At 38.1% G+C, this 20402-nt stretch overlaps 1 protein-coding gene across 1 annotated transcript in view; it reads left to right on the forward strand.

Moving 5' to 3' along the window:
- Positions 1-20402, forward strand: part of ACSS3 (acyl-CoA synthetase short chain family member 3) — a 156282-nt gene that overhangs the window by 26605 nt on the left and 109275 nt on the right. The window contains exon 2 of the mRNA XM_030323318.1: positions 7725-7869. Within this exon, the coding sequence (XP_030179178.1) occupies positions 7725-7869 (145 nt within the window). The remainder of the gene's footprint in view (positions 1-7724; positions 7870-20402) is intronic.

Raw genomic sequence — 20402 nt, forward strand, 5'->3', positions numbered from 1 at the left:
TGTGTGTGTGTGTGTGTGTGTGAGTATGTATGCATAATACATATGGGAAGAATGAAGCATCATAAAAAAATGAGGACAGTAAGCATTAGTCAAACATTGATGCTTGTAAAATTGACTAAGGATAAATAAATATAATTGTACTATCATTTAATATATATATATGTATATATATATATACATATATATATATCAACACACACATACACACACAGACGTCATGTGATACATCTATGTGTAGATGTCTCTTATGTGATTTGAAGGTTCTTTGTAGCCAGAACTTTTGAATATGTGTGTATACACACACACACGTATATTATGTACATGTGCATAATATGTATACATGCACAGTTGTCCTACAATACATATGTATAATATATTCCGTATAACATGTATTACCTACAAGTTTTATACATGTATGAATATTTATTGGCTCATATCAAAGATCAATATAAAAACTGAAACCAGAAGAGAGTAGTATGAAGTTTCTTAGACAAAGAAATTGTAAAGGAAAATGATGAGTATTTGACTATATGCAAATTTCAGATAGTTTTAAAATGTTTATTTATTTTGAGAGAGATGGAGGGAGGGAGGGGTAGAGAGAGAGAGAGAGAGAGAGTGAGAGAATTCCAAGCAGACCCTGCACTGTCAACGCAGAATCTGACATGGGGTTTGATGGCATGAACCATGAGATCATGACCTGAGCCAAAATCAACAGTAGGACGCTTCACCAACTGACCCACCCAGGCACCCTAACAAATTTAAAATATTTTTATATCAGGAAATGGCATGAATTAAAATTAGTGAATAAATTGAGAAAATAATTTGTAATAGTGTCAGACTTAAGTGTAATGTTCTATATAAAGTGCTTTTAAAACTTGGTAAGGCATTATACTTAATACCAGTAACCAGAGAAACTAAGATTGAAACTATTTTTCAATTCTCAAATTGAAGAAGATTGAGAATAATCTGTATTTGGAGGAGTGTGATAAAATGGAATTTCAGGTAATGCTGATTGTAATATAAATTGATTCAATATTTCCAGAAGGAGTTTAATTATTTGATGTATGTGTTTGATTGTAGGAATGACATTTGCCTGCAAATGTAATAAAAAAACAATGTAACCAATATTTCTCTGTAAGAAACATCATTTCAGGATCATTTAAAATAATGACAATATTATGAAAGGCAATTTGCAACAATACAGAGTTAACTTTATTATTGAATAGCCATTGAATGTAATATGATGCCGTCATTAAATGTGTGTTGTTGTTTTTTTTTTAAATTTTCAGGCTCTTGGGAAAAGCTCATAATGCAATCTTAAACATAGAGGCAAAATATTTACATATATAAAAAATAAGAGAAAATACTCTAAAGTTATTTTCTCAGTTGTCTAGAGGGGAGCATCAGTTATTTTAATAATCTGGGGAGACAAACCCTTTGGAACCTACTCATGAATTTACAAGGGACAATGAGGAGCTATCACATAGAAGGCTTTCAGTTGACCTTTACTGAAATGATTTGAGTTAAAATGAAATAAGAATCTTGTCATAGTGGAATAATCAAATCTTTGAGCCGGAAGGCCCCTTGCAGGTCACTTGGTCCAGTCAACCACAGTAAACCAATCTTTAATTGAGCCAGTTTATAGTGGTATATGCACTAACTCTTACCACCTCTGGAGCCATGCCAATTTGTCATCTCCTGCGGCACTTCTTGTTTAACACTGTTTGCAGGCCCTTCCCTCTGAATTTCCTTTCTGCCCTCCTAAAGGGAGCCCTTAAAATTTTCAAAACTTCTGTAAGGGTATCCTTCAAAAAGAAACCCTAGGGTATAGTAACCTATATACTAAACTTGTACATATTTCCCCTGCTCTTAGCCAGTGTCTTGGAAGCCTAGTGGGATCCTGAACTTTTACCCTAGTCCGGCAGTAATGAGATACCCCTCATGCCCACCAGTGTCAAAAGAGGCCATTAGGGGAACAGGGACTAACATACCTGTACCTGGGAGTAATGAGGCGTCCCTCTCCTCCATTGACACAGTGTTAGAGGAGGTTTGGAATTTAAATAGAATCTTTAAATAAGCTCCACAGTCTCAGTAAGATGCCCACGAAGTCCAGGATACAACCCTAAATCACTCGCCGAAACTGAGATGACACAGAGATTGGAACACTCTGATAAGGACTTTAAAGCAGCCATCATGAAAATGCTTCAACAAATAATTATAAACATACACAAAATATATTTTTTAAAAGCCTCAATAGGGGCGCCTGGGTGGCTCAGTCGGTTGAGCGTCCGACTTCGGCTCGGGTCATGATCTCGCGGTCCGTGGGTTCCAGCCCCGCGTCGGGCTCTGTGCTGACAGCTCAGAGCCTGGAGCCTGTTTCGGATTCTGTGTCTCCCTCTTTCTCTGACCCTCCCCTGTTCATGCTCTCTCTCTCTCTGTCTCAAAAATAAATAAAATGTTAAAAAAAATTAAAAAAAAAAGCCTCAATAAAAGAAATAGAAAGCTTCAGCAAAGAAATTAAAGATATAAAAAAGAACCAAGTGGAAATTTTAGAGCTGAAAAATACATTTACCGAAATAAAAATTCTCTGAATTGGCTCAATAGCAGAATGGAGACCACAGAGGAAAGAATCTGTGAATTTGATGATAGTAAATAAATAATTGATAAATGAGTGAATTAATATGATGTGAATAATGATACACGTCTAGATGCCTAAAGATTTGGGTTACAAGTGTGGCATTCTTGAATTTCTTGCCAAATGTCCTGGGAATTATTCTTTTTAAGTCTCTGTTCTCTCAACTTTAAAATGAGTTAGTAAAAACTACCCTGACTACTCTAGCTGGATTCTAAATCCAATGTTTCTTGAACACCTACTAATATTTTTATTCATTGATTTATCAAATATATGCTGCATCCAAATACAGAAGAGCTTCTATAGTAGATCCTAGTGATGAAGTTTTGGGGTGATGGTGGGGTGGTCCGGAGCCAACAGCCAAGAAAGAATTCTTGAAGAAGTCTTTGATGCAAAAGGTGATGTTATTAAAGCATGGGGATAGGACACTTGGGCAGAAGAGCAGCTCTCTACCCTCAGGTTGGGAGACGGGGGGGTCAGGGATAGAGTAAGTCTCTAAGGAATTTTGGAAGCAAGATTTCCAAGACCTTGAGGGGCTAGCTGTTGGTAGCGAAATTCCATTTATTACTGTTTAATAAAACCTCAGTCATGAGACCCTTCAGATGCATATTGGGGGGGCATAATCTTGGAGTACGATTGCCAGAATATATCTTGGGGGCAGTTGAGCCAAAGCAAGTAGACTTACAGGATCTTCAAGGTTGGGATAATGTTAAACCAAGATTCTCTTTTGCTCCTAAAAGTGTCATCATCCAGGCAGCTGGGCTTCTAGAGGGAGGTCACTCTGCCAGTTTCAAGGACTTGTCAATGGGCTGTAGGCAGGAAGGGAATTTAATTTTTCATTTGCCTTAGTTTCCCACATTCCCATGGCAAGCATTTAAAACCCCTTTCCTTTGTTCTTGAGTATAGCCAGGAGTGTCTGAGGAATATCACACATTCCATTTGGTGGGGAGGTTGCTGTTAGCCTGTGTTTTGCCCTCAGCTTGCCCCACACTCCGACATCACTAGGACTATAAGGAGAATAAGGCATTTTCTCTGCTGTAAGGTAGATTACAGTATAATGAGGGAAATATATCAGTAGGTAGACCAATTGTTAATACAATGTGATAAGTACTATGGTAGAGATGTGTGCATAGGGCTTTGGAACTGCTTGGGGGAGGTAAAGGTGGAGTAAAGGTAAAGGTAAAGGTGGAGAACAGTCACAGAAAGAATCCGCAGCTGAGCGGATTCAGGAAATCTAGATTTTACAATTCATTAGAGCTGGAGTGTGGGAAGTTGGATGAGGAGAAATAAAGCTGAGATGAATGGGCTTTGCATGCCATCTAAAGATACATAGTTTTTATTCTGAACTTCATGCAACAGTAGTAAATGACTTTGAGCACCAAATAGTTGGTATGAGAACATTTATGAGGAAAAACATTCTTTAAAAACTTTTTTTTATTTTTTTTTTTAAATTTTTTTTTTCAACGTTTATTTATTTTTGGGACAGAGACAGACAGAGCACGAACGGGGGAGGGGCAGAGAGAGAGGGAGACACAGAATCGGAAACAGGCTCCAGGCTCCGAGCCATCAGCCCAGAGCCTGACGCGGGGCTCGAACTCACGGACCGCGAGATCGTGACCTGGCCGAAGTCGGACGCTTAACCGACTGCGCCACCCAGGCGCCCCCTAAAAACTTTTTTTTAATTTGAGTATTGTTGACACACAATTTACATTAGTTTCAGGTGTACGGCATAGTGATTCAATTTATACATTATACTATGCTCACTCACTACATGTGGAACTACCTTCTGTCGTTGTAAAATGCTATTGTATCATTACCTACATTGCCTAGGCTGCGCTTTTCATCTTTGTGACTTCATTACATAACTGGAAGCCTGTATCTCCCACTCCCTTTCACACATCCCCCACCTCCTTCCCTCTGGCAACCATCAGTTTGTTCTCTATATTTATAGGTCTGATTCTCCTTTTTGTTTGTTTATTCATTTGTTTTGCTTTTTAGATTCTGCATTTGAGTGAAATCATGAAATTTGTCTTTCTCAGTTTGACTTATTGAGGAAAAACATTCTAATAGCATAGAGAGATGACTTGAGAGGATAGGGTAAGGCCTGGGGCAGGAGGATTAATTAGGAGGCAGTAATTCTAACCCAGGTTGTGAATGAGAGAACTGAATATTTACAGAGACTAATGTAATGTTACATGTACCCAACTGAATGTAGAGAATGAGGGGTCAAATCTGACTGTGGGGTTTCTAATTCAGGTCCTTGGGTGCAAGGTGGTTCCTTGAAATATGGAAAACAGGAGAAGGGGAGGGTTTGCATTTGGCATGGGGCTATGGGTTGAGATAGGGCGAAAATGACTATTGTTTTGGACATGTTATTCTTTCCAAATAGATGTTGTTGGAGAGGAAATCCTGTATCCTTCATTGTTCTTTTGGCTGATCTATTAATTAAATTGACGTAAAGTGAAATTAATAGGAGAAAAATTAATTTTGGATGTATGGGAGTCTCACACAGACATGAGAGGTTGGAAGAGAGTCAGACCGTTGAGGTTTATATGCCATCCTGAGCTAAGGAGAAGGGGGTAGGGGCCTAGAGCTTCAAAGGGAAGGAAGACAGTTCACAGGAAGATGGGAGGAGCAAGCGTTTGGTAAACAAACGTTTGCCATGCCATGCAAAGGCCACGGGATACAGAGAGGAATTGAACAAATAGGCCCTGCCAAGTACTCTCCACTCCCCACTCCACCCCTACCATGCCCAGCCCATACTCTTTGTACTTATCTTCAGTGATAAGCCTTTCCTTGGACTAGGCCCTCTATCTAAATTTTTAGAGACAATAAAGAGGGGAGGTTAAAAAGTCTTCCTGAGTCTTAGTACTTGATTGTCTTCTACCCAAAATAACCTACATTCCAAAGTAGCATGTTTTGGGGAGGTTCATTCTGGACTCCCTTCAATGTCCAGCAGACTGTTGGCTATAAGAGTATGGAGCTCAGAAAAGAGGCCAGGGCTGGAGCTGAGGATGGAAGTTAAAGCCATATGAGTATTAAGATCGCCCAGGGAGTATATACAGAGTGAGCCAAGGGATGGATATGGAACCTTAGGGATCACTGTCAAAGATCTGGCAGAGAAAGTAGACTCCGTGAAAGATATTGAGAAGGAAGAAGAGGTAGGAGAATAGTCAGCAAATGATAAAGTGAATCCTTCATCAATCTTTGGTATTGAGAGGGCCTCTTTATTGTGCAATGTCATGAGTGTAATTAACTGTTGGACACAGAGTGGTAGAGTAGAAGTTGTAGATAAAGAGAAGGACAATAATAACAACATCAAGAAGTATTCCAGCAAGCCAATAGTCCCTGTGTCCGAAACGTGTTCTTTTCAGAAACAAAAACAAAAACAATACAAATAAATATTCTTGTGGGAAAATTCCATAAAACATCTTTTCTTCTTTCTGATACAAAACATTGAGCAAACTATCTTTTTTCTTGGCATGTTAGCTAATTAAAGCCACAATTATGCTGCATGTCAAATCATCATACCAAATGTCCAAATCATAACATATTCGGCAGTTATTTCCATGTATCTCTAGGTTGTCATGGGGTCAGATGACTGGAAGCGTTGCTCCTAGACATGTATCCGACTGGGCTACACTTTCCTGCTTCTTGGGCTCTCCTCCACCTGCAAATATTTTCTTTGGATACTAGGCCAAGGAGGCACAGTCACAGACACCCGGAGGCTCTTCTGGAGAAAGTAGAGGTGAAGGAGGCTCTTCTGGAGAAAGTAGAGGTGAAGGAGAGCAGGCACAGGTGCCTTCACGCCTCTGCTTGACTTATGTCAGCTCTTTGGCCAAAGCACAGTCACCTGCATGAGCCCCAAACAAGGGAAGTATTCTCCACTCGTGGAGGTGGGGCAAGGGGAAGAGACGGTATTTTTGAACAAACATTGAATCTTTCACACTTGGTGATTCAGAATCTTTACATTAACTGCTCCTTGTGCTATGCTGTCAGGTAGTCATATTCGGGTTATTGAAGTATATAGGGTCATTTGACCCTGAGTAAGTGATCCCTCCTCCTGTTGCGTTCTTTATGTGTTATTTCTTAATGCTGCCACTATATCTATAGCTGCTTTTAATTCACTGCCTCATTTCACATAGGGCTTTTTGGGTGAAGACCTGAAGGTGATGTTCTGCTATCTGACAGGACTTTTTCTTCTTGCTTCAATGTTTTTATTTCCTGTTATTTTGCATTGTTATGATATTTGCTAGCCTGATGTTGGGACAAATAGACCATTACTGTCCTTATATGCTTTGGTTTAATCCCCTCCTCCTAGAGAAGGGGCAAATACAAAACTTTTTCTTTTGGAAAAAAAATGAGCTATATTTTCAAAACGTTATCTCCATCCATCTACATGATGTCTGTGTTTTCAGAGGAAGGCATTGATAAATTGGGAGATGAAAAGTACGAAATTGCAAAAGTTTTTGAAAAAATTAATTAAAATGTTATATTCATGTCCATATTTTATTCAAACTATGGAGCATTTCAAACATGCAGAATAGAGCTTATCCATTTGGGCCATTGGAGGCATCCCACTTAATTGAAACAAATATATGTGTGTGTGTGTGTGTGTGTGTGTGTGTGTGTGTGTGTGTAGCTCTTTTAAAGGAGAATTGAATTTTCCAGTAAGCTGGTCTGTTTACAGCAGTTACCCAAACTCAGTCATACATCTGCCATTTGTTCTCTCAGCCTAATGCTTCCGTGGGCTGCGCTGTACTTACATACAATTCATTTCATCCATTTCACGTAGATTATTTTGGTGTCTATACTGTCGTTCCGTCCTAAGCAATAAAATCTACAAAGCTGTCACCTTGAAGTGTGAGGTATATTTTTTTTCTAGTGCACATAAAAGCAAACACATATGAAAACAAAGATGTCACTTCTGTACCATCTTAAATGTCTACTTTCTAGATATTACCTGGCATTGCATGTGTGCCACGGGAAGCACTAATTTAAGGGCAGCGCTGCCAAACTAGAAATATACAACCTAGTTAAGCAACAATATATTTTGGAAAGAATTATTAACCTTTACCTTCCAATTTTTCAGGTTTGTGGAAGGAATGCTTAACATTTGTTACAATGCCGTTGATCGTCATATTGAAAATGGTCAAGGAGACAAGATTGCTATCATCTATGACAGTCCTGTTACTGATACTAAAGCAACTATTACCTACAAAGAAGTTCTGGAGCAGGTAATATCATACACTTTCTGTATATGCTGTTTGGAAATGCTATCGAAATTACTTAAAACGCATTCATATTGTTCAAACTTTAATTCACTTAATTCACTGACATGTGTTACTTTGCTTTTCTTTTGATGCACATTGGAAAAAATAGAGGTATGTTAACTAATTGAGTTTTTATCCCTTATATTTATATGTTATTGTACTGGAGAATACTCATTTTACAGGGAGAGGTGAGCAAGACTCTAAGAATATGTTCAAATCCTCTCCTGGCCTCTGCTTCCACCCATGTTGCCATCCTGTCAGCCTGGCTCCTCTCAGCTCTTGTACCAGTGCAGCAGCCTCTCCCAACCTCCGGATGACCAGCCTCCTCTCACGTTAGATCACCACCTAGTGTGACACCAGAGTTTTCTCCCTAAGGAACAACTAGTTAAAAATGTTTTCCTTAAAAATTACTGTTACTTAGGGGTGCCTGGGTGGCTCAGTCTGTTAAGTGTCCAACTCTTGATTTCAGCTCAAGTCATGATCTCAAGGTTGGTGGGATTGAGTCCCGTGTTGGGCTCCGCGCTGACAGAGTAGAGCCTGCTTGTGATTCTCTCTCTCCCTCTGTCTCTCTCTGTCTCTCTCTCAAAATAAGTAAATAAACATTTAAAAAAATTACTACTACTTAGTATAATCTAGACTCCTGTGATGTAGAAGACATTTGGAATCTGATCACAGCATTTCTGCAAGCTTTATTTCCAGATATTCTTTGCCATAAACACAACTCTTCTTCACCCTGGGGATCCTGTCTTGCCCTTAGGCACTCCTGGCCCTTTACAGGTCTTTTTACATACTGTGCCTTTCCCTTATTTGTTCCTTTTTGTTGTTCTTTCCCATCTGTTTAGTTCTTGGGTGGATTCTAATACTGACAGATGAATTATGAGACTCACTCTTTCTTTCTTTCTTTCTTTCTTTCTTTCTTTCTTTCTTTCTTGAGAGAGAGCACACATGCACAAGCAGTGGAGGGGCAGAGAGAGAGAGAGGGAGACACAGAATATGAAACAGGCTCCAGACTCCGAGCTGTCAGCATAGAGCCCGACATGGGGCTCAAACTCAGGAACCCTGAGATCATGACCTAAGCCGAAGTCGGACGCTCAACCAACTAAGCTACCCAGGTACCGCATGAGATTTTCTTTGAACATTAGGGTGGAAATGAGGTTTCACAAGTAATTATAAAAGGATTTGGGTATTGTGGACTATGTAACACGTATTCTGTGGGACATTTACTTATATTGATTTAAAGGGAGATAATACTATAGGGCAGGGTTTCTCAACCTTGACACTGTTGACATTTTTAAAGCAGAGAATTCTTTGCTGTGGGGTGCTGGTATGTACATTGTATGATGTTTAGCAGCATTCCTGGTCTTTAACCATTAGATGCCAATAGCACCCCTCCAGCAGTTGTGATGACCAAAATGTCTCCAAACCTTGCTAAATGTCCCCTGGGTGGCAAAATGGTTACTAGTTGGGAACTACTGATTGGGCAAAGTGTGTCACAGTAGGGTTTGGAAGCATTTGCTTTTAAGTTAGGGCTTGTGGAAACACATTCTCTTCTTTTGCTTTTTAAACCTATTTGGTGTTTGTGCTGGATTTTTAGAAAATCTGGTCAACTTTCCTTGACTCTCTGAAATTATACCCTTTTATGTCAGCAATATTCTTGTTTATTTTTCTAAGAGATTTCAAAAAAGGCAACTGGGGCAATCCAATGTCTCAATCCTGAGTTGTTGCAAACAATTAAGAGAAAATTTAAACTAGTTTTGCTCAAGCTGGGTCTCAGCCTGGTTGTATCAACAAATGCCAGCTTCAGCTGATGTAAATATAAGAGGAATTCATGAAAAGGGAAGACTGAAGAGCTGGATTCAGAAAAAAGTAGCCCCAAGAGAGAAGGGGCAGCGGTAAAAATTTAAGGAGAACCTACAAATTGGTAACTAGACTTGCTGACTTGAATTAATCTCCTAGATTGACATATTAGGAACACCTACGTGGCCAATTTTAGGTTACATGCCTAAAGCACCAGGCAGTGGAGAAAGAGATGTCTTTTCCTCTTTTGATTTCATAGTAGGAATTCCAAGATAATAAGAGGGAAATTCAAATGCTGGGCAGCCCAACACAGAACAAAACAAAATACTGCCACAAAGATACTGTTGGATACTTTGTATTGGTCTGTAAGTGGGAACTCTATTTTCAGAATGAATTAAACAGAGACAGAGCTCACACTGAGCCTGAAGAGAGAAAGAACTCCATTAGCAAATGACCTTGTTACTCATCTGAAGCCATGTTTTATTCGAAGAGATAATGAAATTTCCCGATAACCTGGTATACTCTGTGTTTTATTGTAGGTTTACATTTTCAGCTTTTATTTTTTTTTTTTTTAAATTTTTTTTTTTCAACGTTTATTTATTTTTGGGACAGAGAGAGACAGAGCATGAACGGGGGAGGGGCAGAGAGAGAAGGAGACACAGAATCGGAAACAGGCTCCAGGCTCTAAGCCATCAGCCCAGAGCCTGACGCGGGGCTCGAACTCACAGACCGCGAGATCGTGACCTGGCTGAAGTCGGACGCTTAACCGACTGCGCCACCCAGGCGCCCCACATTTTCAGCTTTTAGATGAGGTTTTGTCTATGATTAAAATCTTATTCCTATGATTTGGGCATATTGTCACAGTTTCATTTTATTAATTTAAGGCCTAAGACACTGGTGAATCTTAATTAGTATACAGATTAGGAAGCTTATTTGTATATTACACAGTATTATCTATGCCAATATTGAATTTGATTCATAACCAAACATCAGAGTCAAAAGGAAAACTTTAGGAGAACCTGGGCCACCTAAGACTTTAGTCGGCTAAACATCTAACTTCAGTTCCGGTCATGATCTCACAGTACGTGAGTTCCAGCCCCGTGTTGGGCTCTGTGCTAACAGCTCAGAGCCTGGAGCCTGCTTTGGATTCTGTGTCTCCTGCTCTCTCTGCATTTCCCCGCTTGCACACTCTCTTTCTCTCAGAAATAAATAAAAACATTAAAAAAACTAAAGAAAAACTAAGAGAAAGCCTTAGAGAAACATAAAATAAGAAGAGTTAAGTAATTTGTTCATTTTCTATTTTTTTTTTTTGGTCAATTGTATGAGTGTATATGATAAATACACATTTTGCTTAGAAGCATTTCTGCTAACCCATCTTGATTTTCTAATATGGAGTCTGGACTCTTAGACCCTTTTGAGGTTTGTACTGGTTCATTGGTTTCAGTTTAGCCTGACATCAAAGTACTTAAAAGGCCTGTTTCTCTCACCTGCTGACAGCTTCTGATTCCCCAGGCTTTTCTTCTCTAAAGTACTAAAGGAAGAAGTGTTAGGAAAGAGGGAGGCATTGTGCTTGACTTTGATTACCTGCTCCTGGTTCCCTGTGGCCTTTATTTTATTAAGTAGAGAAGACAGAGGAAGAAAGATTTAATGGTAATGCCATTGAGAACAAACAAAGAGAAGTGGCTGTGTACTTTAACTTGTTTTAACCTCCCCCATCTCATTTCTACTGGGAGTTTCTGGCTATGTAAAACTTGATTAAGTTAGTTAGCATTTCTTATTTAATTAGCGGACGGACAAATGTTAGACTAAATTGTTTCAGTGACATAAAAGATCTGAATGATTCAGAAGTGGAGCTTTTCTGAAACTTTCATTTTTTATGTAGATCTGATAGTTCATACAACCCTTTATTAAGATTTTTGTATAGTGATTTGAACCTTGTTCAAGATCCATTCTTTATTCATTCAACAAGTATTGACTTTGTATGCCAAACCCTGTTAGGAACAAGGGATACAAGCTAAATGCACCATTCCATAACTTTAAGGAGCTAAGAAACCCGTATAAACACGATCAAGGTGATGTTCGAGGGTAGTAGTATATTCTGTGGAAACACATGGGAAAACGTGCAGTTCAGCCAACCGTTAATATGGCATAGAAAGACTTTCTGGAAGAATCAGTGCCTAAAATTGCCAAACCACCAAAAGTGGGAAGGGAAATGGTGGACAGGAGAGTCCTGCAGACAGAGGAAATAGCACCTCCAGAGATCTTCAGGGCAGGGAGATCCTAGCACCTCCGCAGTGGCTTTGGCAGAAAGCACAAGTGGTTGGGGGATGGGACTCCCATGAGCCAGACTCTCGAGAACTCTGAGTGTGGCACTACAGATTTGTTCTTAAATCTGAGAGCATGGAAAGAAAAAAAGCAAAAGCCGCTCCCCGCTGTGACCTGTGGTTCTGCATGATTGCCTCCGGTGACCTACTCCCCAGCCCCACTGCATCCCACACCGCAGCCCCCTGCCTCATGCAGCCAACTGTCAGCTTGCTCCACTCCCAACTTAGAGGCTTTGTACTTACCTACCTTCTGCTGGAAATAGTTTTCTTCCAGATATCTTATGGTTCATAGGACCTGGGTATTACTTTCTCAATGAGATTTTCCCTGGCCGTATTGAACACAAATGTTCCCATGTGCACATCACTTCGGATCTTCCTTTTCCACTTTCTTTTTAATTTTGCCACTTATTACTCAGTACCTTTGTTTATATTTTACTTGTCTATCTTCTTTAGTGCTGGGTCCTTTTCTAGAATGTACTTTCCATCAGGGAAGGAAGGGGAAGGGGTTTTTGTTCTGTTCACCGAATAGTGCCTGGTACATAGCAAACATGTTCAATGATGAAGGAATGAATGAAACTGTATTTGAAATTTTTAAATGACTCTAACTTCCTTTATTGTGGGAACTTCTTATCTTTGAATTGGATCAGTAATATAACTTGAACGTCTTTCTAGGCAAATTCTGACCTCTTACTATCTCTGAAGAATTGTAGCCTATTTACATTTGGCTTGGAAGTTCAAGATGAATATTTCCTCTTTGAATCTTCCACACTTACACCCAGGTCTGCATTCCAGGAGAGATGTATATGCTTATTGTGTCCTTCTCTTGGTAGCTCTTTTCTTCTCTTTACAAAGTTTTTAAATGTTTATTTACATTTGAAAGAGACAGAGAGAGACCATGCACGAGTGGGGGAGGGGCAGAGGGAGAGGGAGACACAGAATCCGAAGCAGGCTCCAGGCTCCGAGCTGTCAGCACAGAGCCTGATGTGGGGCTTGAACTCACAAACTGTGAGATCATGACCTGAGCTGAAGTCGGACGCTTAACTGACTGCACCACCCAGGCGTCCCTAGCTCTTTTCAAGTTAGTGGTTATATTAAACCTCAGCAAAGTAAAGGGGTGTGTATGAGAGTTTTTGTTTGTATTTGGCTCTATATGTTATATACCGTATTCATCATTTTAAGAAATTCCTACTTTAATTTTTTTGAGTTTGTTTTCTCTATCTCTAATTTCATTTTGAATTACCTCTGAGTTTGCTTTATTTTTTTATTTTTATTTTTGGTATTCAAACAATTGTGAATTTTTATTTATTTGCTAAATAAAAATGTGACCACTAGAAATTTTCATGAATATATATATATATACAGGGAGAATTGAGGAAGCCCAGAGTGTGCCAAATTTTCTTGATTTAATTCAAACTGAAAGTGTCGATGATCTCCACTGAAGGTAATTGTTTGAAATATGATTACAGTGGTGGTTGTAATTATGAAGTTTGAGTAATTTGGAGGAGAAAATTACTCTGAAATCAAGGGTCATGTCCCACGAGAAGTCCTTTCTCCAGCTCTGCCCTTTAAGGTGCTCTTTTCAAAGTGTGATTTCCAACTTCCGGAAGTATGTCAGGGTATGATAATCTGATATTTCTTTGTCTGTCACATCATCATCATTTTCTTAAGCAAGAACTGGAAATGCAAAAATGCGCCGAACCTGCAGAAATTCAGCTCTGCCAGCACTTGCCTTGTTGAGGGGAAAGAATGCAACAGGGCGCGTGCGCAGTTTTCATTTTTTAAGCTTCTCAAATAAGCAATAAGAACTTAAGTTGTACTGCAGTCGGCTCTGCTAAACAGTACGTCTCTGTAAGGTGAATTACCTTTTCCGTGCTTGATGCTGGAATCATCATTCCGTGAATGATGCTGGTTTGAGGTTGAACTTCATTCACAGTGTTTTGTGTAGGTTTTTTCCTCGCATGCCACTTTGTCAACTTTTAATGAAATGTAATATACATTCAGATGAGTACACAGAACCGTGTTGGATTTTTCACAAACAGAACACACCCACATAACTGGATCAGGAGACAGAAGATCTCCACCCCCAGAAGCACGTACCGTGCCTCATGTTAGTCATTTCTCATTCAGCCTTTATGGGATTATCATGCAGACGTTGATACACCATCCATGATGACATTTCCTTGCTTTTGAACTTTGTATAAATTGAATAATAGGATGCACTCATTTGTGTCTGGCTTTTTTTACTCAACTTTTTGTTCATGAGATTCTTTCGTGTAATAGTTTTCCAGACTGGTTGTACCCATTTACCATTCCCCCTTGCAGTGTATGAGAATGCTAGTTGTCAATAGTTGGCATTGAGAATCCCAAGTCTTTTTTTTTTCTTTTTTTAATTATTTAACGTTTATCCATTTTTGAGAGAGAGAGAGAGAGAGAAAGAGAGAGAGAGAGTGAGCAGGGGAGGGGGAGAAAGGTGGGGAGACACAGAATCCAGAACAGGCTCCAGGCTCTGACCTGTTAGCACAGAGCCTGACGCAGGGCTCACACCCACATACTGCGAGATCATGACCTGAGCTGAAGTCAGACACCTAACCAATTGAGCCACCCAGGTGCCCCCCCCCACCCCAAGTCTTTTTTAATCTGGGCCTTTCGGGTGAATGTGTGGTGGTATCACATTGTGCTTTTAATTTGCTTTTCCCTAATGACTGCTGAAACTGAGCTCCTTCACCCGTGCTTATTGGCCATTTGTTTCACTTTTCTGGAGTGCTCATTTGGATCTTTTGCCCATTCATTCTCCTATTGGATTGTTGTTACCTTGTTAGCAAGTTGCAGGGACTTTCTCACAATTTAAAGCGAACATCTTTTCAATATCTGAAAACCTCAAGAAAAAAATGATGAAGATCCTTTAGCGCAAGTGTTGATGAGTTAAGTGCCTTTCAGAATCTAAAGTTAAGAAAATATTCTCCCCTGTTTTAAAAATCGTTAATGATAAAGTCTACACTGTGCTATTTTGACTGGTCATTCTTTGCAAGGATATTTAGAAGCGAATGCCTTCCGATAGAATACCTTAAAACAGGAAGCGTTATTTCCACTGTTTAAGGCTGTAAATGATCTATTGAACATGATATTATGTTAAATGAATGTTAAAGAGTTCTAGTTATGTTGATTTTTGAGTGGTCTGGTTAAGTCTTATTTTCCCATAAGCCTTAATTTTTGTGAGCTATTTTGGGGGCACCTGGGTGGCTCAGTCGGCTAAGCATCTGACTTCTGCTCAGGTCATGATCTCGTGGTTTGTGAGTTCGAGCCCTGTGTCAGGTTCTGGGCTGACAGCTCAGAGCCTGGAGCCTGCTTCAGATTTTGTGTCTCCCTTTCTTTCTGCCCCTCCCTCACTCACACCCTGTCTTTCTCTCTCTCTCAAAAATAAATAAACATTAAACAATTTAAAAACAATTGTGAGCTATTTTGTATCATGCAATGTTGTAAAATATGTTTTAGTAGACGCTTGTATTTCATGTGAAGTTGTACGTGAGTAGGCACCAACTACTGATTTACATTTTTATCAAAATTGTAGCTAAAAGTTTGTTTTGAATAACTTCTCAACTTAATAAAATTTGTTAGATTAGATTCTAAAAATACTCCATGTAAATAAAATCAATATTATACCAATTTGATAGATAATATAGGAATTAATTAAATGAGAAAACAACATTTTAGTATCTCCTAGCTTCCTTTTTCCATGTTTAGAGTCATGTATTCAAAATACAAATGTCCAAATTAAATTTTTACATCAACCAAAATAACAATGCAACCATTCCCTTTGAATTTTCTCAGCAGACTTTTTGAGATTGTTTGAAGTATAACCTCACTTCTTTTCACTTCCCTCTACAACAGAAACTATTTCACCATGATTTGAAGTCCAGAACACTTTATTTGTACCTTTCTCCATGTATGGGTTTATTTTTGCTTTTTACATTACTTATTAGTATATCTACTTATTAGCGTATTTCTTGGCCAAAGTAATACCCCTTGAAGATAGAGTTAATATTTTATTTATGTATTTGTTTTTAGACCAACACAATGTCTAATACAGACCTCATAGCATACTCTCATATTATATAGAAAGAATAGTAACTCATCCATTAAAAAGTAAAGAAAAATGTAATCCTTGTCTGAGAGAAATAATTATTTCCAAAAATATCACTTGTCTCCTCCACATTGTGAGTTTCTTTTTACACTGGGAAATTTTTATTTTTTAATATGGTGAGAAATTTCCTTGTTTTAGTGCATTGCCTGACTGTGAAGGTTTATATCCTGCCTCAGCTAAAACTCTGCTTATAACATTTACCTTACTTGGCTTTCTTGCAAGTCTGAAATTCTGGTTCATGGCTTTTATTCTTACATTTGCTTAACTGATTATTTTTATCATTCATTGATAGATTCTTAATAGATGATTTGTATTATCTTCAGAGTGGCTAAACTCTGACTTTTAGAAAGTCAACTTAACAAAATCAGTAGACTGTTTTGAATTCATTTTTCTGGACTGGAATGATGATGGAGTCAATTTACTTATTAAAACATACTTTTAGGGCACCTGATCTATATGGCACTACTGTGGGCATCATAGACTGCAGTAGTGAATATTATAATCTTTTCCCATAGGGAAGTTGCATTCTAATTAGGGAGCTACATTATGAATAAAAAGATAATACACCATAAATGAAAAATTATACAATCTAAGTAAAGAAAAATATGCTACAGAGTGACTTGGGCTGCCATTTTAGATGTATGTCAGAGAAAATTACTTGTCATCGAGGAGATGACCCAGTGACACAAACCCAAATGCAGGCTGGGAGACAACCATGTTCCCATTTGTGTGAAAATCAGGTGAAACAGAGGCCCCAGAACAAGAACAGACTTGGACCACCATGGGGCACCCGGAGGCCCGCCATGAGAAGAGAGTGGAAGAAGGTGAGGTTGTGGGAGCCTCTGGGAGTCAGATTCCATAAGACCTTGCGCACCATTTTAAAGACTGTATTTTATTCTAAGTATGATGGAAAGCTCCATCACTTTGATTTCTCCAAAGAGGAAGCTGTGGTGGGCAAGATTGGAAGTCAAGAGATGACAAATGGTCCAAGAGAGAAATAAATAGGTCCCCTTTAGCTTAAAATCTCCTTAACGATAGGAACAGTTGCTTGCATGGGCAATTAAAGGATACCACCACTTTGTGCCTTGTGGAAACTATTCCATATGCATATCTTTATTTAGGATCTCTGGCTATACCTACTAGGCTTGAAACAAGTCTGATTCGAACTTTTATAGAGCGGCCACTTGTAAATTCCCTGCTTGCTCCCCATTTTTCAGGGTGGTTTTATATAGCATACTAAGGGAAGGTTTCTGAATATTTTTCAAGTAGAATCCTCGGAAAAGAAGACTGTTTTCTCAGATACTATAATTGGTTTTTCAATTAGTTATATTTTCTGTGATTGATTAGACCAGGGTTTGCAGGGTGACATCACTGCAGCTTGAAAATAGGCTTCCTCATGTCTTCTCTTTCATATAATTTTCTTTGACATGGCCCTGAGATTGCCCATAATTATTATCTTTTTGCTATAATTTGGACACCAGCTCTATCTTTCTCATACAAACATTATTTTCTTTAGATGGACACACTTGCTGCTTGTGAAGCAAGTGCTAATTTGCTCTATAGAACACAGTGTTTTGTCAGTTTCACCTAATGTTTATATTTGTGTCCTGGGCATTTGATCATGAAACTATACTAACCCACAGACTGCTTGTGAATGAAGATTTTGCGGAATGAATACATAAAAAATCTATAAAATTCTTTTTTATTATTTATACGAGCATGTTTTCATTTTATAATTTTAAAATTTAAAGTTTTTACTTGTGTCAAAATAAGCACGTGTTACATATAAACCAAATACATGTGTATACTATTTTATATAACATAAATATCTGTTACTGTATTTTCTTATGTTGGTATTACTATTTATTCATATTATTTTTCCCTGGACTCTGAATTGCTTTGCTTTAAGGACTATGTCTTCCTCTTTTGCATCTGACTTGCAAACTTTACTTTAGTATACATAGCTGATACTGTATAAATTGAATCAATAACAGGGCACTCATTATGTTAGAATGGTTTTAAATTAGTACCAAAATAATGATTAATTCATATAGTCTCTAGTGGGAAGAAACAAATAATGTTGTATCTAAATGAATATGTGTATTCATTTTGTTTCTTCAGGCTTCCTTCACAGCTCAGTTATCATCATGCTAGCGGAGAGGCATGGCCGGACCATGATTGCATAGCATAGGTCCTGCCCTTAACTCAGACTAAAAACCAAATTTGGTGGTGTGTGAGTGGTAAAATGATTAAATTGTTTACAAATTAAAACACACCTTTAAGGTGCAAAAATGAATATGGATTGGGTGAATTACACATGATTTAACTTTCCTTTAACTATAGTTGAGAAACTATAAATTATACAAGATATATGTTAAATATTTTCTCTTTGGATAGCAATAGAAATTATAAATTTACATTCAGATATCTATGGTAGGATAAGACTATAACATTAAACAAAAAGAATACAGAATTTCTTTCTCTTTGATAATTTTACATCTGATGGTCAATAAAAGCAAGGCGAGCCCTGAAATAGCAATCATCACATCCCCCTTTGTGTTGAAACTTCATAGCACTTTATTTGAGTGATTATGAACTTTCAGGTGACTGGGATTTCTAGATTTTTCCTCTGTTTGCTGCTGCTCACCCTTCTTTTCAAAATGATTGTATTGTGTCTGAAGTAAGACCTAACTATTCTGTTCTAGGTCTCCCATATTAACTAATTCTAGATTTAATATTAGTAAGAAATACTTTTTAATGAAATATTATCACATATTCTCATATTAAACCAATGTCCATTCTTGCTGTGAGTTAATATTTTGTTTTCCATATGCATATTTATTAGAAATCTCACCAGAAATGAATGTTTTCCCCTGTTTTCATTCGTATATATAAATATATATGTAAAATTTCATATATGTATATCATTTATATCGATATAATTTCATACATGCATATCATTTACATAATTTACAATGTAAACTTTTGCTGGAGTGGCATTTAGCCCTGGAAACTACTGAAAAATAGATTTTCTCTTTTGATCACATATAGCTTTTTTTCTCTAGAGCAACTCTGGTGTGGTTAGCACAGTATCAAAACATTGAATGGCTACAGGAAGCCAGTTTAAGAAGGCCAGATGGGCGCCATCTAGTGGTTGTACACACCTGCTGCAGCCTAATTTACTGAAGGTTGTCTTCATTCAGGGAAGTGGTTCACAATTCAGATGCTGGAGCCAAGTAGATAACATAAGTGGGAGAAGTGGGTGGGAAAAAAATTCATTATCAGTATATATCACACCTTTATGGCTATAGAACTATGGTTTAAGCATATGATATAAATTAAACAAGATGTAGAAGAATACATTTTAAACTCAGGATGGAAAGAAAAATTAATTCTCTGTCAGTAATGCCCCCAGGAATGGTGAGCTCAACCTAGTAGCTGATCATCAGATTCAGTTGATAGTTGTTATTCAAGAACACAGGCTCGGTGTTGCTAGACTTGACAGTTTTTCAGGAGAACCTGGAAAACTGGATTTGTATATGAAACATTCTAATTTAATATGTTGGCTCATTTTTTTGAAGCTGTGACATGACTCCAACTTAAATACTTCTTGGGGTCGCATCGGGTCATTTTGAGATCTTTTTTTCAAAAACTTTTTTGAATTCATTTATTTCATTTCTTTCAAAGGACAGAAAAGTTTTGGGGGACATCTTTCAGCAACATTGAGAAGTGAGACTAGAATATAAAGTTACTGAATAACTACTAGATTGGGTGTTGGTTGAAGGTTATTTTTATTCAACAGTAGGCACTGTTCAAGATGCTGAGGTTATAGCTGTAAATAGGACAGACTTCTCATTGGTCTCTCCTAGTGCTGTAGCTTAAATGGGATACCCAGTAATGTGATCACAGAGCATGGTACTTTTCTGCATGGATTGCACACTGAGGATTTGGATAGAACCTTCCAGTGTTTATTTTGGTCTTTAGCTCCAGAAAGAATTAAAGTTCATGATTATATCACTTTGGTGTATCTTTCTCATAACTTGATGCTGGGCAGCTTTGAGTTCTTAAAAAATAGCACTAAATTATACCATGCAAATAGGAGAGAATAAAACACTAAGATAGCTGTTTGTTACTTTCTGTCTTTCACCAGAGCCCTTAATTTTGACCACATCTTTCCCCCTCTGCACAGAGGAAGGGAATAAAGAGAAAAAGGAAGAATGATCAGGATCCCAAAT

This window comes from Lynx canadensis, chromosome B4 (assembly GCF_007474595.2).
Source record: "Lynx canadensis isolate LIC74 chromosome B4, mLynCan4.pri.v2, whole genome shotgun sequence".
NCBI lineage: Eukaryota > Metazoa > Chordata > Mammalia > Carnivora > Felidae > Lynx > Lynx canadensis.